The 24074-nt window shown below is 47.8% G+C and overlaps 1 protein-coding gene across 1 annotated transcript in view; it reads left to right on the top strand.

Annotated features, from left to right (window-relative positions):
• Window positions 1–9349, top strand: part of LPAR5 (lysophosphatidic acid receptor 5) — a 32127-nt gene extending 22778 nt beyond the window's left edge. The window contains exon 2 of the mRNA XM_077258233.1: window positions 4458–9349. Within this exon, the coding sequence (XP_077114348.1) occupies window positions 4458–5585 (1128 nt within the window). The 3' untranslated portion in view covers window positions 5586–9349. The remainder of the gene's footprint in view (window positions 1–4457) is intronic.
• The last annotated feature ends 14725 nt before the right edge of the window (window positions 9350–24074 follow it).

Genomic DNA, 24074 nt, shown 5'->3' with positions numbered 1-24074 from the left:
ACAGAGAGGAGGAGGCAGAGACAGCCTCAGAGAGAGACAGAGGAGGAGGCAGGGACAGCCTCAGAAAGAGAGAGGGAGAGGCAGAGACAGCCTCAGAGAGGGACAGAGGAGGAGGCAGGGACAGCCTCAGGGAAAGAGAGAAGGAGGCAGAGACAGCCTCAGAGAGGGACAGAGGAGGAGGCAGGGACAGCCTCAGAGACAGAGAGGAAGAGGCAGAGACAGCCTCAGAGAGAGACAGAGGAGGAGGCAGGGACAGCCTCAGAAAGAGAGAGGGAGAGGCAGAGACAGCCTCAGAGAGGGACAGAGGAGGAGGCAGGGACAGCCTCAGGGAAAGAGAGAAGGAGGCAGAGACAGCCTCAGAGAGGGACAGAGGAGGAGGCAGGGACAGCCTCAGAGACAGAGAGGAGGAGGCAGAGACAGCCTCAGAGAGAGACAGAGGAGGAGGCAGGGACAGCCTCAGAAAGAGAGAGGGAGAGGCAGAGACAGCCTCAGAGAGGGACAGAGGAGGCAGGGACAGCCTCAGGGAAAGAGAGAAGGAGGCAGAGACAGCCTCAGAGAGAGACAGAGGAGGAGGCAGGGACAGCCTCAGAAAGAGAGAGGGAGAGGCAGAGACAGCCTCAGAGAGGGACAGAGGAGGAGGCAGGGACAGCTTCAGAGACAGAGAGGAGGGGGCAGAGACAGCCTCATGGAGTGACCGAGGAGGAGGCAGAGACAGCCTCCGAAAGAGAGAGAAGGCCGAGGCAGCCTTAGAGAGAGAGGAGGGGGCAGAGACAGCCTCAGAGAGAGACAGAGGAGGAGGCAGAGACTGCCTCAGGGAAGGAGAGAATGAGGCAGAGACGGCCTCAGGGCGAGACAGGAGGAGGCAGGGACAGCTTCAGAGACAGAGAGGAGGGGGCAGGGACAGCCTCAGAGAGAGAGGAGGGGGCAGAGACAGCCTCAGAGAGAGACAGAGGAGGAGGCAGAGACTGCCTCAGAGAGACAGAGGAGGAGGCAGAGACAGCCTCGGAGAGAGACAGAGGAGGGGGCAGAGACCATGGTAATGCTGATGGGTTGTCCCGGCAAGGAGAAAGTGCGGAAGGGCGCACGGGGGAACACAGGAATGTGATGCCCCCTAGCGCCCTCTAAAGCAGGGAGGTGTGATGAGGGAACAGCCGCCATCTTGGACGGGCATACTAACAGAGATTGGCGTGACTCCATTTTTGCCTCCTGGTCACAGGTCTGCAGAGAGGAGTGCTCCTGGCCCCCACCTTTTCTAATGAACATAGTGCCTATTAGTATGGTAATCGGCTGAGCTCAGAGGAGATTGCAGAAGGTACTTCAAAGCTCAGTTAGGAAGCCACACCAGCAGGGGGCTTGGAAATGCTCAAGGGCTTAATTAAACCACGCATGTCAAGGGGCCACTGGATACACATCTAGTATGGTCGTCCAGCCGAACCGTCTCTGACATGGAATCGTGAATTATGGACGCATCGTCCGAGGTAGCGGCTCATAAAAAATATTCCCCTCGTCCTAAAGAAATGGTGCATCTAATGGTGCGACTCCTGTATCCGTGGGAGGTCTGAAACCCGAGATATAGAGATCAGCCTCCCACAGGGACCGAATGGGTCCAGGTTTGATCCCAGTACGACCGGCAGAACAAACCACAGGCGCTGGTACTGCCCGTGTGCTGATCCGATCATCCTGAGAGAAGTTATCCCATTTATTAGATATTGGAACAAATATCGCAGGGAGGCAGAGGGGTGGAGATTGCTAAGCCCACCCAGCTACAGGGGGAGGGACACGGCAGGGTTAAGAGCTGGAACATGTGGAGAGCGGGTGACACTCAGAAGATGACCAGCTAAGAAACAGGGCATACGCCAGCCAGAGGGGGCAAGCACACGCTTTCTGGGGGCTGCCCGGCAACTAAAGTTTTGGACCTGCGGAACGCTGCGCCCCCCGGCTTCCACAAGCGACCTCTAACCTGGTAAAGTGACCTCCAGCTTTATACCTTAAGCCTTGTATCATTGTTGTTATATTGTACTCTGACTGTAACTCTTGATATATTGTGATTGTATATTTCTTGTAATTACCTAGTGCGCCCTTAAGGCAATTAAATCATAAATTAATTTTGGGCTGATCCTTTTACTCTGATTGCGAATCTTAGAATACCCAGTGTGGGTAACAGGGCAGTCATTCCGGCGGCCATTTGCTCTAGGTGCAGTTCCCTTACTGACCTGAGAGACAAAGGGGGCGCCGGAGAGCTGTGCCTGTGTAGTGACGTCACGGATTGGTGACGTGGAAGGAACAGGGGCTTTCTTCACACTCACCTACCGTGTGTCATGGGTGACTAGAGTCTTTTGTATGCTATGTGGGCGTTCAGTCGGTGTATTAGAGGGAATGTGTCTTTACAAAATACTAAACATCAAAACCACAAAAAAAGGACTTAAAAATCCTCCAAAAATTCAAAAAACAGCAGTAAAAAAAGGCAGCGATGTTTACCTGCCCAGGCCTCTTATAATATTTCTTATAATAATAATATACATTTTTTATTTATATAGCACTAACATATTCCGCAGCGCTTTACAGTTTGCACACATTATCATCGCTGTGCCCAATGGGGCTCACAATCTAAATTCCCTACCAGTATGCCTTTGGAATGTGGGAGGAAACCGGAGAACCCGGAGGAAACCCACGCAAACACGGGGAGAACATACAAACCCCTTGCAGATGTTGTCCTTGGTGGGATTTCAACCCAGGACCCCAGCGCTGCAAGGCTGCAGTGCTAACCACCATGCTGCCTCCAAACAAATGCACTATCAGGATGCAGTGGACCCATGTAGTTAAGATGGCGGCAACACAGGCGCAAAAATACCGATGAGACAACGACTCTCAGCCTGCCAAGCCATGGATGGGGTGGTTGCTTGGTATATTAATGCATAATTGTGTATTAATATACCAAGCAACCACCCCCTCCATGTATTGGCAGGCTGAGAGTCGCCGCCATCTTAACTACATGTGTCCACTGCATCCTGTGCATTTTTTTTTCAATTTTCCTAATCACTATATATTAAAATTCAATTCATTACGCTGAATATAAAGCTGAAATACATTTCCTATTTTGTACAGAAGGCTTTTTAGCCATCTCATCAAGGACAGGATTACAATGACTGATAACACCTCTATGTACAGTAGATAACACAGGATCCACCAGTCACAATAGGTGATGTCACAGCTCACCTCCTCCTCCTGTACAATGACTGATAACACCTCTATATACAGTAGATGACACAGGATCCACCATTCACACTAGGTGATGTCACAGCTCACCTCCTCCTACATAGGTGGTCACAGCTCACCTACTTTTCCTCTCCACCATAGGTGATGTCACATTTCTCCTCCTCCTTTTCTCCACCATAGGTGATGTCACAACTCTCCTCCGATCCATTTACAATAGGTGATGTCACAGCTCACCTACTGCTCCTCCAATCCAACATTTGCAATAGGTGATGTCACAGCTCACCTCCTCCTCCATAGGTAATCTCACAGTTCTCCTCCAATCCACCATTTACAATAGGTGATGTCACAGTTCTCCTCTTCTTCCTCTCCACCATTTACAATAAGTGATGTCACAGCTCACCTACTCCTCCTCCGATCGACTATTTTAAATTGGTGTTCACAGCTCACCTACTCCTCCTCCATAGATGATGTCACAGCTCTCCTCCTCCTGTATAATGACTGATAACACCTCTATATACAGTAGATAACACAGGATCCACCATTCACAATAGTTGATGTCACAGCTCACCTCCTCCTACATAGGTGGTCACAGCTCTCCTCCTCCTTTTTGCCATCATAGGTGATGTCACAGCTCTCCTCCTCTTCTTCCTCTCCACCATAGGTGATGTCGCAAATCTCCTGCGATCCATTTACAATAGGTGATGTCACAGCTCACCTACTCCTGCTCTGTATGTGATGTCACTGCTCTCTTCCTTTTCCTCCTCTTCACCATTTACAATAGGTGATGTCACAGCTCTCTTCCTCCTCCTTTGATCCACCATTTACTTCTCTTCTGATCCGCCATTTACAATAGGTGATGCCACAGCTCTCCTCCTCCTCCCCTAGCTCACCACCTCTCCCTTCTCCTCCTCCTCCACCCCCAGATCACCACCTCCTCTTCCTCCGCCCCCTCCCCCAGCTCACCACCTCCTCCTTCTGTACAATGACTGATAACACCTCTATACACAGGATCCACATGTGGACATAACATGCGGTCACCTTCTGATTGGCCGGTTATATGTAACCTCCTGTTAGTGGAGGAGGTATAATTGGCCCTGCTATATTGTATGGCCAGTGTGGCTGGTAATATAAGGGTGGTCCGGCAGGCATGGTTAGAGGGGCACCATTGGTGACTCCATTATATTTACATTGCTTTTCACTTTCTGTTGGATGTCTCATTTATTCGGTCTCTGTCTCCTCAGGCGTCTCCAGTGATGAATCACTCGGATTTGGACAGCTGCGATGCACATACCCCTCCGCGGTCCCGGATGGTGCTCCTGGTGGGATACAGCCTCTTAATGCCCCTCGGGGTCATACTGAATGGCGTCTCTCTGGTGGTGTTCCTGCGCTGGCTGCGACCCCTCACCGTTGTCAGCACCTTCCTCTGTAACCTGGCCCTCAGTGATCTCCTCTTCTCGCTCTCGCTGCCCTTACGGATTTATTATTATGCCAATAACCACTGGCCGTTTGGCAAGTTCCTCTGCCGACTCTCCGGATCCATCTTCCACATCAACATGTACGGCAGCTGCCTGTTCCTCTTCTGCATCAATGTGGACCGATACTTGGCCATCGTTCACCCTCTACGTTTCCGTCATCTTCGCCGGCGCAAAGTCGCCCGTCTGACTTGCTTGTGCGTCTGGTTGATCATCGTGAGCGGGTCGGTACCGGCGGCTCTTGTGCATGACTCTAGAGACTGCCGGGATGGAGAGGAGGTGATACACCGCTGTTTTGAGGGACTAAGCAGCTGGAGCACCTACCTGATGCCTTTGCTCTTCATTGCGGAAGTCATCGGGTTCCTTTTGCCCCTTGGGGCAGTTCTCTACGGCTCCTGCCATGTCTTCTGGGAGCTATGCCGGGCATCAGAAGGGGGAAGAAATAGGCACAGGAGAACAATCCGACTGCTCATCCTTAACCTCAGCATCTTCCTTTTTTGCTTTGTCCCCTATAACGCAACCCTTGTGGCCTATGGGCTTCTCCGAGCCGAACTTGTCCCTGACTTTTGGAACCTCAGACCCATCCTGAAGAAGATCCTTACCGTCACCGTTCTTCTAGCCAGTACCAACTGCGCCCTGGACCCTCTGGTCTACTACTTCAGTACTGAAGGTTTCCGCAACACGATAAGCCAAATGGTCAGGGCTAGCAAGGACTTCAGTAAGAATGGAAAATCCTCCAAGAGCACGGTGACCACCGAGATCAAAAGCTTTGACATTGATAAGGCGTCCAACAAAGAGTCCGAGAAGAAAGAGGAGCGACACAAATTTCCACACGTTCGGATCGCCCATTCCAATGGCAAAGAGAGAAGAAAGATGATTGAGGAATCTGAGATATGAGGCCGAAATCGAAAGGAAAACTCGGATACTGGGATCTCCGGACAGGAACATGAAGGACTTTACCAAATGTCTGAAGATTGAGGACTTAATTTATCTATTGTTAAGAAAGAGAGAGAGAAAAGTGGCTGCTCTGGAGAGCTAAGCTAAGAAAGGGGGATCCCGACCCGGATACGATCAATAGTCTCGAAATCTGAGACTGCAGAAGAGAAGGCCGAGAGCCCACAATCCGAAATGAGTAAAGGATCAAAGAAGTGGCCAGAAGTGTCTGCAGGTGATCACACGGACACCGGTTTCACATAAGCACGTTTTTGCCCCCCTATTAGGGCCACGCCACTGAGCTAAACTGTCAATCATCTCAGGAGCGCACGCGGTGTGCAGAGCAGTCAGTGGAAGGCAGAGGAGAGCACGCTGTGTGCAGAAGAGTCAGTGGAAGGCAGAGGAGTGCACGCTGCGTGCAGAGCAGTCATTGGGAGGCAGAGGAGCGCACGCTGCGTGCAGAGCAGTCAGTGGAAGGCAGATGAGTGCACGCTGTGTGCAGAGCAGTCATTGGGAGGCAGAGGAGCGCACGCTGTGTGCAGAACAGTCAGTGGAAGGCAGAGGAGTGCACGCTGCGTGCAGAGCAGTCATTGGGAGGCAGAGGAGCGCACGCTGCGTGCAGAGCAGTCATTGGGAGGCAGAGGAGTGCACGCTGCGTGCAGAGCAGTCAGTGGAAGGCAGAGGAGAGCACGCTGCGTGCAGAGCAGTCATTGGGAGGCAGAGGAGCGCACGCTGTGTGCAGAACAGTCAGTGGAAGGCAGAGGAGTGCACGCTGTGTGCAGAGCAGTCATTGGGAGGCAGAGGAGTGCACGCTGTGTGCAGAGTGGTCAGTGAAAGGCAGAGGAGTGCACGCTGCGTGCAGAGCAGTCATTGGGAGGCAGAGGAGTGCACGCTGTGTGCAGAGCAGTCGGTGGAAGGCAGAGGAGTGCACGCTGTGTGCAGAGCAGTCGGTGGAAGGCAGAGGAGCGCACGCTGTGTGCAGAGCAGTCATTGGGAGGCAGAGGAGTGCACGCTGTGTGCAGAGCAGTCGGTGGGAGACAGAGGAGCGCACACTGTGTGCAGAGCAGTCGGTGGAGGGTAGAGGAACGCACGCTGTGTGCAGAGCAGTCGGTGGAAGGCAGAGGAGCGCATGCTGTGTGCAGAGCAGTCGGTGGGAGACAGAGGAGTGCACGCTGTGTGCAGAGCAGTCAGTCGGGAAGCAGAGGAGCGCACGCTGCGTGCAGAGCAGTCATTGGGAGGCAGAGGAGTGCACGCTGCGTGCAGAGCAGTCAGTGGAAGGCAGAGGAGAGCACGCTGCGTGCAGAGCAGTCATTGGGAGGCAGAGGAGCGCACGCTGTGTGCAGAACAGTCAGTGGAAGGCAGAGGAGTGCACGCTGTGTGCAGAGCAGTCATTGGGAGGCAGAGGAGCGCACGCTGCGTGCAGAGCAGTCAGTGGAAGGCAGATGAGTGCACGCTGTGTGCAGAGCAGTCATTGGGAGGCAGAGGAGCGCACGCTGTGTGCAGAACAGTCAGTGGAAGGCAGAGGAGTGCACGCTGCGTGCAGAGCAGTCATTGGGAGGCAGAGGAGCGCACGCTGCGTGCAGAGCAGTCATTGGGAGGCAGAGGAGTGCACGCTGCGTGCAGAGCAGTCAGTGGAAGGCAGAGGAGAGCACGCTGCGTGCAGAGCAGTCATTGGGAGGCAGAGGAGCGCACGCTGTGTGCAGAACAGTCAGTGGAAGGCAGAGGAGTGCACGCTGTGTGCAGAGCAGTCATTGGGAGGCAGAGGAGTGCACGCTGTGTGCAGAGTGGTCAGTGAAAGGCAGAGGAGTGCACGCTGCGTGCAGAGCAGTCATTGGGAGGCAGAGGAGTGCACGCTGTGTGCAGAGCAGTCGGTGGAAGGCAGAGGAGTGCACGCTGTGTGCAGAGCAGTCGGTGGAAGGCAGAGGAGCGCACGCTGTGTGCAGAGCAGTCATTGGGAGGCAGAGGAGTGCACGCTGTGTGCAGAGCAGTCGGTGGGAGACAGAGGAGCGCACACTGTGTGCAGAGCAGTCGGTGGAGGGTAGAGGAGCGCATGCTGTGTGCAGAGCAGTCGGTGGAAGGCAGAGGAGCGCATGCTGTGTGCAGAGCAGTCGGTGGGAGACAGAGGAGTGCACGCTCTGTGCAGAGCAGTCAGTGGAGGGTAGAGGAGCGCACGCTGTGTGCAGAGCAGTCAGTGGAGGGTAGAGGAGCGCACGCTGTGTGCAAAGCAGTCGGTGGGAGGCAGAGGAGCGCACGATCTGTGCAGAGCAGTCAGTGGAGGGTAGCGGAGCGGTGCGCTCTTGATCTGCAATAACCCTTTAATGACTCCAACAGGAAGCATCAGAAGTCCCTATGAAGATGTTGGTTTGGTTCAGACCCTTGGTCTCAATATTGGTGCAAAAATGTGTCTGCACTGGGGCTTATGTGAAACCGGCTCCAGGAGATTTATCAGTATTAAAGACCCTGCGTTTTTGTAGTTTAGACTGTAGTTAATCTTAAAGTGGAGCTCCACCTTCAAAAGACCCCCGTACCGTTTATTGCCCAGCGCACGGCTGAGGAGCATGAAGAAAGAAGATCTCCGCTCCAGCCCCTCAGCTCCTGCAATAGACATAACCCAAGGCATCACTATTACCCGGAGTGCTCCTTTAATTACCATTGACCATATAGTAAATATTCAGCATAATGGGTTTTTTTTATTCTGTACAGTTTGTTTCCAACCAGAAACCATCAGCAAGCAGGTCCTCTGCTTATGGATCTAATTATTCATATTAAAGGGGTTGTCCCATAACTTATGTTGTTTAACGCCTATCCACAGGAAAGATGGTAGATGCATGATTGCTGGGGGCCCGGCCTATGAGACCCCCACTGATCCTGAGAATGGAAGTCCTAAAGTCCTCTGTGCGAGTGGAGCGGTAGAGAGCATGTGTGGTAGAAATAATGGAGCAGCGCTTGCACATGCTCAGTACGGCTCCATTCACACGGGACTTTAAGACCTCCATTCCCATGATTTATCACCTATCCTGTGCCTCGGAGATATGTTGTTAGACAACCCCTTTAAGTGTCCATATTGAGTGCATTGTGGGCGCAGCGATTGGGCTGAGCATGTGGCTCATTTTAACCATTTCCGCTCTGTGAGACGTTATGTCGCTTTCACCGTACGAGGGGTGAGGACTTCCAGATGACAGAGGTGCAGAACAAAGGGCTACATGGTATATATGAAGAGGGGGGACAGCGTTTTGGGTGGGAGGGGGAATGTTGAAACGTCACTACAGTCTATGCACGTCCTATAACAATATGGCGCTATATGCTACTTGCTGCACCAGTCCACTATAGGGGGCTTACTGACACTGAGCACAATCACATACTGACACTGGGGGGCACACGGTATCACTTTTGGGGTTGTTCTTACATAATGTACAGATTAGACACTTGCAGGCAACGATGCCAGTATCTGCCTATGTAATCACGTCATACACGTCTCCTATGTGCTGCCATATACATATATGTAATGCGCCCATGCAGCGGAGCCCCGGAGCGTAACGTATGCATATATTACTGTAACCTGCCCTTTTTCATCATGTTTTCTTATGGAGCTGTTTTACTTTGTTCTCATCTACCTCCTATGATATTATATGCCTCTGTGAGGACATGAAAGGTTCTAGCTGTTCTAGTTTTATTTTTACCTGTAATGTATTTGTATAAATAATTGTATAAACAGGGATTCATATGGATTATTAGAGTCTTCTCTTTAGCTAGGATGTAATACCTGAGTGTGGACAGCAGATGGCGGTGATGTCCTTTGTAAATGTCACACTATAGATTAGCAATAATATGATGATGGAGGATTAGATGCTCCGTTAGGTTCGGGGCAGTGGCGTCACTTGAAACTCATGGACCCCGATGTGAAAGCCCCAACGGGGCCCCCAAATATTTTGAATCTTTAATAGCAATACAGTAGTCTTTTTCTATTGGCCAAAGGGACTTTTAGGGCCCCCTAGGCTCCAGGGCCCGGGTGCGATTGCAACCCCTGCACCTGTTGTAGTTACATTACACCCCTGGATGGAGGGATAGCTGGGACAGATAGATGGGTAGCTGTAGTGGAGGGATGGATGGATAGCTTGGATGGAGGGATAGCTGGGATGGATGAATGAATGAATAGCCGGGATGGATGGATGAGTAACTGGGATGGAGGGATGGCTGGATGGGTGGGTAGCTAGGGTGGAGGGATGGATAGATAGCTGGGATGGATGAATAAACTTGGATGGAGGGATGGATGGACAGCTGGGATGGATAGCTGGGATGGATAACATGGTGGGATGGATAGCCGGGATTGAGGGATAATTGGATAGATAATTAGACATGTTACACTTTATCATCAATTTTAGATAAAATTACCGCCCTCCTCCCCGTCTGTCCTCCACCAAAAAAAAAAAAAAAGCTATTGCTTTCTATAATAACATTAAAGTAAGCACTGTTTATTACTTTTTTTTAATAGTAAAGGCAAATTTTGGGGGGAGATTTTGACAAGTTACAGAAGCCTATAATGAAGTCAGATGAAGTCCTAGGACGGGCGCACATGGACCCGAGGAGACCGTCCGATATTATCGTGACTGCTTGTTTTTAGCTCGGCTCCATCGGTGCTCCGCTATGATCTGTGACTGCACTACCGTAATCTAAGTTGGAAGTGAAGTCAGACACAGTTTTGCAAGAAACTTCCATCCCGCATGCTTTACACTGCAGCTCTTCTTTCTTAGTTTCCAGCAGGATTTCTCCACTTCGAGAGCCGGTTTTCATTACAAAAAAAGGGCGAAATGATAACAAAGTTCAAACAACTCATCCACCAACGAAGTATCAGGTGTGCGTTGCCATTGTGTGACACCAGTCGGTTTTTTTTTTCTTACTTTTCCATCGATTAACCCGAGTCAGAGCTTACTGATACATTCAAAGTTTTGATCAATTTTTTTGTTTTTCCTCTCCCTTTTTTTTAATTCCAAATTTTGGTTTTTGTTTTTTTTCTCTCCTTGTAGTATTTATCAATTAATTGATTTAATTTACAATTTATTTTGGATTTTCATACATCTGACTTTAGCAGACCCAATTTGGATAGGTCACAGGAGCAGCGTTGGGATTTTCATTTTTATTGGATACTTTTATTTAAAAAAAAATTGTTTTTATTTTATTTTCCCTGTATATTTCTTTTAGACAACTCGTACGTCTGCTTGTTCTATATACGGTAATACATCAGTATTGCAATATATCACTAAAAAGCCAATGGCACTCAATCTGTGTCCAGTTTTCATACGATGACCAAGATGGCATTGATGGGTGGGCTTTTGGCAATACATCAGCACCCCGTGATCACTTCTAGGGGGGTCCAGATGGGCGATTAAACAGTGAGGAACAATCTAAGTGCCACCGTCCGTGATTGACAGCGGGGATTGCTGACATTAGGGGCAGGTGCTGGCTGTACAGCACAGTCGGCTCCTCTCCAGTATGGAGCGAGTTCAGCTCCTGAGCCCGCTCCATACACTCCATTGCACCATGATGTATGTGTACAACAGGGGCTTAAAGAGATTTTTGCCCACCAAATTCGGCAGCATCGGCTGACCATCTTATTAACTATATAACAAAGAATCGACCATGTTGAATTTCAATGCCCTTTGACCTTATTCAGACATCCGGATTTGTTGCCCGCCTACTGTCCGTTTTTCCTGGATCAGGCGCTTGTAGATGTTCCGGAATATCAAGTTCCATTTTTTATTTTTTTATGTGAAAAATGGACCATAAAAGGATAAAAATTGGAGAATCACAGAAAAAAAAAATACCGTCCTGTTCCGCAAACCCAAAACCAATTTGCACGTGCCGATAAACCCTAAGGAAGATAACTTGCTGCCAGCGGCGTCTGTGCAAACTTTCAATGGCGTCTGTCAACTGCACCCTGACAACTGACAACGGACAGGACGGATCCGGACACCAATCCGCAGATCTCCTGCGAGTAACAACTACAAAATGAGATCATGGGCGGAAAGAGATGATTTATGTCCATGGAGGGACAGCTGGGAAATATGTAAATGTGTCTGCAGAGGGCGTCTACCCGGAGGCCACAGGAGACGACGCAGGAAAAGCCTCACTAATCTTCAAGATCCAGCTGCAAAGCATGCTGGGACATCCTTTGTGTCGCTCACGCGTCACATGATCATTAATGCTATATACGGGGAGGAAGAAACACCAATATATACATATATGCCGCATACATGGAGAAAAAAGTGACGTGAGCGCCTGGGGACGCAGACGACCTCCGCCGGCCATTATCTATTATCTGTCGCATTTTCCTTGGGTTGGAGCTACACGATGACATTTGTCACCAGACATTGAGACTTTATTGTTGCAATATCGCATCTAATTATTGCTGTTGCATTGCAACCTGCGACTGAGCGCAACTACATCACAGAATTGCCGATGTTTCCAAGTGTTTGCCTTCCTGTCGTTACCTTGCTGTAAACTGCGTCATAACGTTGCAGGCGACTTGGCTGATTATACAGTAAAATGAAAGCTTTAACGAACTTAAACGTTGCAGAAAAGTTGCACAAATGTTTTTGGTTGCGAAACACATGCGGCCTAAGTCTGAGCAAAGTGCAACAGAGAATCCAACATGTTTGTAAACATTTGTGACTTTGTTGCAGATGCTTTAGCCTGTAAAGCCATGGGCACTCATTACAGTGTTACAATGTGACGCCGCAATCTTAGTGTAGCCATAACCATATCGATGTGTGAATAAATCCAAACGCTACAGATGTTATTCCTTCTAGGCCACGTATCGCCAATCCACAGAATAGGTGATAGAGGTCTGATTGTTCGGACCCTCCATCAATCACTGAAGCCAGGTGACTGGAACAGAGCAGTGGTCGCGCAATGTCTATGGAGCTGGTAGAAGCGACTGGACGTCATATGTGGTGGGTGTCGTCAGCCCCCAAGGGTCGTGCCGTGAGGAGGAACGAGACGATCCATAGAGATTATAAATCAGAAAAATAAGTTTCAGAACCTGTTCCATCAGCCACATAGGCAGTCCGTGGCCACCAGACGAGAGTCCTCCTTCCTGCTGCCATCTCTAACACCTCTGCTGGTTAGTAGGTATTGGGTCATTCGTGCAGCGCACCATAACAATGTCTTACCAGGAGCCAGTGATTCCAGCAGGAAGGAGGAGGTTCTCAAGGAGTCAGTGGACTATCAACATGGCTGCTGGACCAGGGACTTGCAAATGTTTTTGCTCAACTCTAGTGGGGATACCTGTGGCTCTAAGTGATTGATCTCCTTCGTTGGACAAGTCATTTATGTTATGCCTTCATGGGTTTGATACGTAGAGGATTTTCTGGGTACAAGCTCTAATCATTCCAGGCCGCCACTATGGTAGTCCCAATTGGTAGCGAAAGTGACAATGTCCATCCACCAGTCACCTGGCCTCAGAGGTCACACGTTATGTACAAACTGTTACACACCTGTCCCAGATCTATGCTTTGCTCCCCTCACTCAGGTCTGCTGAACTCTGCTTAGCTCTGTGTCGGGCTTTGAAGATGGCCCAGCGTGCTCCCGTGTGATTATCTGCATTGGCCTATATTTAAGGCCCACAAACACCCACACCTGTGTCTTGGTATTAAGACTTCAGTATTTCTAAGACTTTGAGTTTCCCTATTCACTTTGACCTGCTGAGCTGCCTGTCTGTGGTCTCCTGTACGTTTCCTGCCTGCGGATTCAAGCGTCTCAGCTTCTTGTTTACTGTCTCCTGGACGTCTCTTGTCTGCCTGCAGTTTCCAACATTCCAGCTGCCTTGTCACAGTCTTCTGGACGTCTCTTGTCTGCCTGCAGTTTCCAACATTCCAGCTGCCTTTCCACAGTCTTCTGGATGTCTCTTGCCTGCCTGCAGTTTCCAACATTCCAGCTGCCTTTCCACAGTCTTCTGGACGTCTCTTGTCTGCCTGCAGTTTCCAACATTCCAGATGCCTTGTCACAGTCTTCTGGACGTCTCTTGTCTGCCTGCAGTTTCCAACATTCCAGCTGCCTTTCCACAGTCTTCTGGACGTCTCTTGCCTGCCTGCAGTTTCCAACATTCCAGCTGCCTTTCCACAGTCTTCTCTCCGCTTCTGAGATATGGCCACTTCTTTCCTCCATATAAATCTAGTCTTGTTAGTCAAGTAGGTGGAATCTTCAACTCTTCTCTGTGAGTGTGTTTATGAGGACCACTCTCACTTTGTAACAAGACTAGATTGACCTACAAGGGAAAGGGGGCCATATCTCTGGAGCAGAGAGGTGCAGGAACGCAGGAAAAACCACGCTGGATTCACGAGAACAGAAGTACTTACACCAATAAATAAAAAACTACATATCTATAGTAATTGGAAAAGTCTGTTTGTTTACTAAAAACTAGATGTGTCCCAATAAAGTTGGTTAGGTGTTCTCACCATAGAGGTAGCCTATATGGATGATTTGAGGACCCCTAAAGAAAAAAGACCCATTTCAGGTAGGATTGGGTCGGAGTCATGAAAATGGAATGAAGACAGCAGCAAATGATGTCTCAAATTTAGAGAGTGGTAGTGTGGGGCAACTGCAAAAAGAAACTACAATTTTGTCCTTGCTATGGAGCAGTTATCCTCTCTGTCTGCATCTAAATTAGGTATCTTACTAGAGATTGGATTTTGACGTTTCCTATGTGTGTATATGAGAAATAACACTATTCCTGGCCATTTCTATATCTATATAGAAGCACTGAGCAGTACAGCTGTGAATCCAGCTCTGATGTGTGGTAAACAACTTACTAGAAAGCATGATCTGCCTGAGTCTTCCTCAGCCTCTTCCTCCCATTGCTGCACTTGTGATCTGATCCCTCAGTGAATTATCGGTCTGTCTTGGTTTGAGGAGGATAGCTTTGAGCTGTATTTTCAGAATAAGCGAGAGAAAAAATGTCTCACGAGTGGAAAAAGAAGCAGAACTACTCTGATAACGCATATTACAAAAGTTTCTTCTATTCGCTCGTAGTTTTGATTTATGAAACCGTTTCAGTGAATGAATATGACGTGACGGGTCAGAACCTGGAAGAAAAAAATAGTTTTTATTTTTCATCCATGCTTTTACTTTTTTTGTACTGGTTTCCTTATATCATAGCTCATACTCCATTCACAGCCAGAGCTGCATCCAGACCTCTGCTGGTTTCCTATGAAATTATTACCCAATGAAAGCTAAGCTGTTAGGTCACATGTCTGTGAGTGGGGGTGGAGCTAAACTGCTTTCTGGTCAACCGGCAGATTGGTGTACGCAGCTCTGGATGTGATTGGAGCATAAGACATGATCATAATCAAAATTAGTAGGAAATATAATAGAACTCAGAGTGAATTTGGCCTAAAGGATGAGACGACGTTGGTGGAATTAACTTTTTTTTAGAAACCTTCAGAGTTTAACGTTTGGATATAATAAAAAAAATAATAATTGGGGAATTTATATATTTTTGGTGGAGCCACCTATAATCGTCTGTGAGTCATTGTGACCCCACCCGATTTGCGCGGCCCTGCTCACAATACAGGCTAGACACACCCGTCCTATGTGCATGTGCGCATTTAGCACCCGATCGCAAGCAACAAAGGAAAAAAAAAAATGAGGTCAGGCTTCGTGCCAAAGCCACATATGCTGTGGGGGCTTCACACAGACGAGGAAGAAGAGCGCGCACGTTAGAGCTAACGTGAGGCGACATGAAAGAGCAGCAACCGAACATCTTTACACATTGGTGCAAGCGTCTGTAGGCTGCCTGGAAAGCCGCAGTCCACAGGATCTTAGGTTGAGCTTTAATAAGAAGGTAACCGATGTAATGAGCGCTGACCCCGGATCGGCTCTGCTTACCTGCCCCGGCCAGCCCCTCCAGAGGTCTATCTGGCCTAGACCCCCTTACTGCAGGGTTAGGTGATGCACCCTTCACAGTCACGCAGCCCCCACAAAGAACAATTACCCAGTGTGAACACAACCCCCACAGAACTTACCAGATGCAGCTGGGCTCAGGAGGGGGGTAAGGAGCCGCTTCGGAGCCCAACAAGAGCCGCCAGGTGCCAGGATGATTTCCAGATCTTGAATGGATCAACAAATTGGAGTTGTTACTTGGGCGGTAATATATTGCCATTATTTCAGCACTATATGTAAGCACAAATTTACAATCTTCAACATTGAAATTGCAACACCAAGAAGGAAAAGTCATGGAGTCTGAGTCATGTACAGAAATCCCAGGACTTCCACCCTCAACTGCTGTTAGTGAGGTTATTAATGGTAGGTTCGGCCACGCTGAACGTACTTAGGCATTAAAATCATCAACATTCACTGCTGGCAGCTCCTGTGCCATCACTGATCATTGACGTCACCTGTGTGCTCAATGGGAGACAAGTCTGGAGACGCTGCAGTCATGGGAGCAGGCCACGCAGGCTGCTCACAGTAACACGAGCAAAATGTGGCTTAGGGTTAGGGTTAACACTAACCCTAACCCTAAGGTGTTATTGTTTTGAAAATGGTTCCTGTTACACTTTGGAGAAATGGCCGCACCACTGGTTCCACAGCCAAATCAATGTAAAGCTGAGCTGTTGCTGCACCTGGAATGGAGACTAGAAGGATCCGACTACCATACATTATGCCACCCCAAACCATAATCTCAGGATTGGACAGATGTGATATTCCCTCATGAAGGCCTCTTCATGGCATCGCCATGTTTGAAGAATGGCGCGTAGTGATTCATTCTGTACTCTGCACGTGAGATTAGATGTCCTCACATATGACACGCACTGTCTACACGATATTGGGCCGGACAACCAGCTACAGGCGTGACGCCATTGACCTCACACCACCACTCTCAAAGTCTGTCACGATGCAGAGCAAAATAGTAATGGAGATTGGAATGGAGGTCTGTCCTCTTCAGCCATGAGTCTTCAGCCATGGAGATTGGTCTGGAGACCATATGTGCAATGCCTTGAAGTGACTGTCTCAGGAGCCATTTTTCAACAAGAGAATATTTCCAGACCGCATGTCACTTGTGCTACTGTGAGCAGCCTGCGCGGCCTAGACGTGCTCCTATGGCTGCAGCTTCTCCGGACTTGTCCTCCATCGAGCACATCTGAGACGTCATTGGTCAGTGAAGCACAGGAGCCGCCAGCAGCGGATCTTGATGGTTTGTCCAAGTGCATTCAGCCGCAGAACCTTTCTCCCTGATAGCAGTCGAGGATGGAAGTGCCAGGATTTTTGCACATGGCTCTGACTCCAGACTGAATAAATCCAGATGTTTTGAATATTTTACTTTCAATTTTTTTCATCATTTTCATATCGATAACATGTCTATTTTGATTATTCAAAGACTTTTCCTTCCTGGTAAGGCAATTAGTTTTGGTGGTGATAAGAAATGGGGAGCGGTTCTGGGAGGTCGGCAGTACGTCCTCAGGACACAGATAAAGTTTTATATAATAATGGAGGAGAGAGCTGACTGCTCCTTGCTCCACTGTTTCATTACGAGTACATACCGAAAGACCTATAGTACAACGGCCTTCAAGTCACGTGGCTGGAGGCAGAGACCAGAGGAGCAGGAGACGCCATCAAGTGGGATGTCTTTGTAGGGGCATCATGCTGCAAGTTGGACACTGAGGGGATATCATACTGCATGGTGGAATCTGGGGGCTATCATTTTGTATGTGGGGGAATTATACTGTATGGAGACATCATACTGTTTGGGGCTGCTGTAGAAGCATCATACTTTGTGAAGGGATTGTACTGTGGAGAGTACATCTTATGGTGTGTTGTAGGCTGGGGAGGCATCATATTGCATAAGGCATCCTACTATTTGGTTGGGGGGTGTCATTCTGTGTCAGCAGCTGTGAGGGTGTCATATTGTGTATGGGGAGCTGTGGGGGCATCATACTGTGTATGGGAAGCTGTAAGGACATTTTACTGTATGTGGTAGGCTGTGGGGGCATCCTATTGTGGGGGAGATTGTGTTGGGTATTATACATTTTGGTTGGGGGACTGTGGGGGTCATCATATGGTGTTGGTGCCTGGGAGGGTGTTGTACTATGTAGAGGGAGCTGTGGGGTCATCATACTGTGTATCGGGAGCTGTGAGGACATTTTACTATGTGTGGTAGGCTGTGGGGGCATCCTATTGTGGGGGAGATTGTGTTGGGCATTATACATTTTGGTTGGGGGACTGTGGGGGTCATCATATGGTGTTGGTGCCTGGGAGGTTGTTGTACTATGTAGAGGGAGCTGTGGGGTCATCATACTGTGTAGCGGGAGCTGTGAGGACATTTTACTGTGTGTGGTAGGCTGTGGGGGCATCCTATTTTGGGGGAGATTGTGTTGGGCATTATACATTTTGGTTGGGGGACTGTGGGGGTCATCATACAGTGTTGGTGCCTGGGAGGGTGTTGTACTATGTAAAGGGAGCTGTGGGGTCATCATACTGTGTATCGGGAGCTGTGAGGACATTTTACTATGTGTGGTAGGCTGTGGGGCCTCCTATTGTGGGGGAGATTGTGGTGGGCATTATACATTTTGGTTTGGGGACTGTGGGGTCATCATACTGTGTATCGGGAGCTGTGAGGACATTTTACTGTGTGTGGTAGGCTGTAGGGACATCCTATTGTGGGGGAGATTGTGTGGAGCATTATACTATTTGGTTGGGGGACTGTGGGGGCATCATACTGTATTGGTGGCGGTGAGGGTGCTGTATATGTGTTGAGCTGTAGGGACATCCTACTGTTTGTGGGAGGTTTCACTTGGAGAAATATTTCAGTGTAGGCACATATAAAGAACTGGATGAATCTAGGGAAGTGGCTTAGGGTAAAATAAAAATTGTCATGGCCGCCAATGAATATGTCCATCTTTCATAGCTTTAAAAGTTAGGCGGCGTGCTGCGTCATAGTGCCCCACATGCGGGAGCAGCTACAGGACGTGGCGCACAGGACCCGATCCAATGTGAAGTCAGACACAGATCTCCCTGTGGGATGTTACTGTGGTGTGCCTGAGAGCCCAGTCGCCACAGAGTACTGCACCTCACCCAGAGGTGTGGTATTCTGCTCTCAGGTAAGGAGGGTGCACTACACAGAACCCTACACCTGCATCCAACACTAGACAATTCAGTCAGGGCACCTGGGTGCACCCTAAGGGAGGAAGGCCTCATCCCAGTCTGGATAGGAAAAGGTGTCGGAGGAGTGGTGGGGTAGGTAGAGTAAGGGAGAAGCTTAGTGAGCAAGAGTCAGGAAAGATCTAGAAAGTGAGTTAGTTGGTGAGAAGAGTGGAGCTGAGCAGACGTGAGGGTCTGCAGCTCCTGTCAGACAGAAAGACTGAAACAGACAGAAAGGAGTTCCCAGAGAGAGGGAGCAGAAGGAAAGTGAAGCTAAAGAAAGAAGAGAAGGAAGGGGTCCTAAAGGCACGGGTAGTGAGAAGTCCACCTGTGGGGCTCGCATTCACGCTGACCATCGTCAGGTGGAGGGACCAGGTCGCAGTCAGGGGACCGACCCCATTCTAGTGGAGAAACTAAGGACTCAGCTAGATAACCGGAGGCTGTGGTATCTGTATGTGCCACAGCCACATCTGCACACATTCGCTGAAAAAGTAGCAACATATGATACAGGGGGATTCAGTGCACACCGCCCGACAAGATCCGCGGCTGCTGGCTTGGGACACTGTGGCAGGCGCAGGGCAGGAGAGGTGAAGCCAGCGCAGAAAGACGGCCAGGAAAGGACATATGAAAGAGGGTTCTGGAAAGTGCACCCAAATTGCTTGAGAGCTGGCTGGACCACAAACCTGAAGGACACAGCACCCCGGCTGGGGGGCAAATAAGAACTGTGAGTAAAGCATTGGAAACTGCACCCCGCTCTGTCCTTACATTTATTTACTGCACATCCACCCTGCACCACAGCTACTACAACATCCATCATCTCACAATTTCACCTAAGTGCCCTGGGACTAAAGCTCTACCTGTGGGGAGCTGTACCAACTCTGCTGCATCACCATCCGCCCCAGCAGTCTCTCCAAGCAGCATCGGCAACATCTCACATTTGCCGAGTACCACAGGTGGCATCACGAACATTTATCCCATAAACTTTATTTCCTTTATTTCACCTTTTATTGGACGCCCAGGGCCACGGACCAGGTCATTGCTGCCGTGACACATCCCCTTTAAGTACCGCCGGACCCGGCCCGAGTACCCCACGGTCCTAGCGGGCGCTCCATAACCTATACACAAGCGAGCCGTACAAATATAGAGTGAATCCTTGATCCTTGGTAGATTATCGTGATATTTCCTCCGGATGCGCTAGTAATGGTCATATTGCTTGTTCACGGGGTGAGTATCGGCATATTTACTCTGGCAGATAATTGGCCGATTATCGTTGTGAATACCTGAACAAAAACAAATAAAAAGTCAATGTCTCCAGTGATCTTTGATATCCTCTTGTGAGACACGTTATATAAGAAATATAATTCTATATAAAATGTAATAGAAAAAAATAAAAAAGCCTCTCCAAAACAATGAAAAAAGGTGAATATTTGTTAAAAAAAGAAACAAAAAAATATTTTTATTGTATATGCTTTATGTAAAAAAAACTGCATATATTATGTATTCACAAGACAATAATAATTATTATAATAACTTGATAACTATTGAATAACTATTATTATTATAACTTGATTAATTCGATAAGTGATTTAGAAAAATAGTCAATATAAATACAATAAAGAAAATGATGATATTTAGATATTTACTATAAATCAATATGCTCGTTTAATTCAATTGTTTAATATATTTTCCATAATTTATATGAACCCGCAAACAGTTCGGTAAAGTAATACACATAAAATCATGCCCCATGAAGCTACCCTAGTGAAAACAAAAAAGAAAAAAAAATTACAGCGGATGAAAAGTGGAGAGGCAAAAATGCAAAAAATTGGACGGTAATTAAGATTTTCCCAGACCTGTTCATTAAAGCTAATGGTATATTCTTATATTAGGTAGCATAGTCAGGAGGAAAGTGAAGGGCGGTCATGGCGTCATTGGTTCTGATTCGGTAGAAATTGAGCAGCAGTGCTGGGGCGGAGGGTGGATGTCTGGAAAACCCCTTCACGGCATTTGAAGTATATATACATCATGGAAGGGATGGACTTCTTGACCAATGCAGTTTATATACGTCATTGAAGGGAAGGATGCTCCAACCAACGCAGTATATATACATCATGGTAATCGCCCACGCACAGCATGATCGCCACCGAGCGTTAAGTGAAGGTCACATCTGCTCACACTGCTCACGACCGTTTAACCCCCCTGAATGGACATTACATGAATGGACCGATCAGGCGGATATTTAGATGTAAGCATCGATGTAAGTGCTCAGCGTGGAGCGCAGGATAAATGTGATCCAAAATATTATGTTAAATTTTCCCTATAAAAGCTTCAACTCAGTCCACAAAAAAAGCAAGACCCCACTCAGGTCCGTCATCTGTTAATGGAAATATAGGGGGCTTCCACGTGACTGGTAGTGTAAAGGTTCTGGAAAAACGCCCCCCCCCAAAAAAAAAAAAAAAAATTGGGGGCAAATTATGCATTCTCCAATGTAAATGCTCCCCTCCGTTCAGAGCCCCACAGTGTACCTAAACAACATTTAGGGTCCACATGTTTCACATTTCTGTAGCGATGAGAACCCTTTTGATTTCCAGGTGCATATCTCCAGAAGCATGAGCTGAGCACTACAACATACTGGTGACTACAACGTACTGGTCACTACAACGTACTGGTCACTACAACGTACTGGTCACTACAACGTACTGTATGGCACTACAATAGCAGTTTGCAATTTTCACTCCACAACATCCACTGCTGCTAGTTTCTGGAAAACACCCATGGAGTCAAATCATCACTACACCTGTAGATAAATTCCCAAAGGGGTATAATTTTCAAAATGTTGTCACTTGAGATGGATATTCTGCTTTTCTAGCACTTAGGGGCTTTGTACAGTCATGGCCAAAAGTATTGACACCCCTGCAATTCTGTCAGATAATACTCAGTTTCTTCCTGAAAATGATTGCAAACACAAATTCTTTGGTATTATTATCTTCATTTAATTTGTCTTAAATGAAAAAAACACAAAAGAGAATGAAGAAAAAAGCAAAACATTGATCATTTCACACAAAACTCCAAAAATGGTCCAGACAAAAGTATTGGCACCCTCAGCCTAATACTTGGTTGCACAACCTTTAGCCAAAATAACTGCGAGCAACCGCTTCCGGTAACCATCAATGAGTTTCTTACAATGCTCTGCTGGAATTTTAGACCATTCTTCTTTGGCAAACTGCTCCAGGTCCCTGATATTTGAAGGGTGCCTTCTCCAAACTGCCATTTTTAGATCTCTCCACAGGTGCTCTATGGGATTCAGGTCTGGACTCATTGCTGGCCACCTTAGAAGTCTACAGTGCTTTCTCTCAAACCATTTTCTAGTGCTTTTTGAAGTGTGTTTTGGGTCATTTTCCTGCTGGAAGACCCATGACCTCTGAGGGAGACCCAGCTTTCTCACACTGGGCCCTACATTATGCTGCAAAATTTGTTGGTAGTCTTCAGACTTCATAATGCCATGCACACGGTCATAAAGTCCAGTGCCAGAGGCAGAAAAGCAACCCCAAAACATCAGGGAACCTCCGCCATGTTTGACTGTAGGGACCGTGTTCTTTTCTTTGAATGCCTCTTTTTTTCTCCTGTAAACTCTATGTTGATGCCTTTGCCCAAAAAGCTCTACTTTTGTCTCATCTGACCAGAGAACATTCTTCCAAAACGTTTTAGGCTTTTTCAGGTAACTTTTGGCAAACTTCAGCCTGGCTTTATTATGTCTCGGGGTAAGAAGTGGGGTCTTCCTGGGTCTCCTACCATACAGTCCCTTTTCATTCAGACGCCGATGGATAGTACGGGTTGACACTGTTGTACCCTCAGTCTGCAGGGCAGCTTGAACTTGTTTGGATGTTAGTCGAGGTTCTTTATCCAACATCCGCACAATCTTGCGTTGAAATCTCTTGTCAATTTTTCTTTTCCGTCCACATCTAGGGAGGTTAGCCACAGTGCCATGGGCTTTAAACTTCTTGATGACACTGCGCACAGTAGACACAGGAACATTCAGGTCTTTGGAGATGGACTTGTAGCCTTGAGATTGCTCATGCTTCCTCACAATTTGGTTTCTCAAGTCCTCAGACAGTTCTTTGGTCTTCTTTCTTTTCTCCATGCTCAGTGTGGTACACACAAGGACACAGGACAGAGGTTGAGTCAACTTTAGTCCAAGTCAACTGGCTGCAAGTGTGATTTAGTTATTGCCAACACCTGTTAGGTGCCACAGGTAAGTTACAGGGGCTGTTAATTACACTAATTAGAGAAGCATCACATGATTTTTCGAACAGTGCCAATACTTTTGTCCACCCCCTTTTTTATGTTTGGTGTGGAATCATATCGAATTTGGCTTTAGGACAATTCTTTTTGTGTTTTTTAATTTAAGACAAATTAAATGAAGATAATAACAAAGAATTTGTGTTTGCAATCATTTTCAGGAAGAAACTGAGAATTATCTGACAGAATTGCAGGGGTGTCAATACTTTTGGACATGACTGTATATGGCATCCGCAACTATTCTAGGAAAATCTGCTCTCCAAGAGGCAAATAGCGCTCCGTCCCTCCCGAGTCTCGCCATGTAGCTAAGCAGCACTGTACAGCCACATATGGGGTATTTCTACGTTCAGCAAAAATTGTGTGACAAATTTTGGTGGCAGTTTTACTCATTTCCTCCTGTGAAAATGTAAAATCTGGGGCTAAATCAACATTTTTGTGGTAAAAATGTAATTATGTTTTCTTCACTGCCCAATGGTATAAAATTCTGTGACACACCCATGGTGTCGATATGACCACTGCACCCCTAAATGAATTCATTGAGGGGGGTAGTTTGTGAAATGGCGTCACTTATGGGGGGTTCTGCTGTCCTGGCACCTCCAGGGGTTCTCCCATTGGATCCTGGCACCAGCAAACCATAACAGTAAAATCTGCACTATAATATGTCCGCTCCTTCCTTTCTGAGCTTTGTACTGTGCAGGGTATGCTGGTATTGGCGCACTCAGGAGAAACTGCACAACAAACTGAGAGATCCATTTTTTCCTATCAGCCCTTAGAAAAACTAAAAACTTGAGGCTAAAATAACATTTTAGTGGTAAAAATGTAATTTTTTCTTTCTTCACCGCTCAGTGGTATAAAATTCTGCAAGGCACATGTGGTGTTAATATGATCACTGCACCACTAGATGAATTCATTGGGGGATATAGTTTGTAAAAAGGGGTCACTTATTGGGGGTTCTGCTGTTCTGGCACCTCAGAGGCTCTGCCAATGTGACATGGTACCCTCAAATCAGTCCAGCAAAATCTG

Source organism: Ranitomeya variabilis, chromosome 4 (assembly GCF_051348905.1).
Source record: "Ranitomeya variabilis isolate aRanVar5 chromosome 4, aRanVar5.hap1, whole genome shotgun sequence".
In the NCBI taxonomy this organism is placed as follows: domain Eukaryota; kingdom Metazoa; phylum Chordata; class Amphibia; order Anura; family Dendrobatidae; genus Ranitomeya; species Ranitomeya variabilis.
This window is presented reverse-complemented; position numbering and strand designations above follow the sequence as displayed.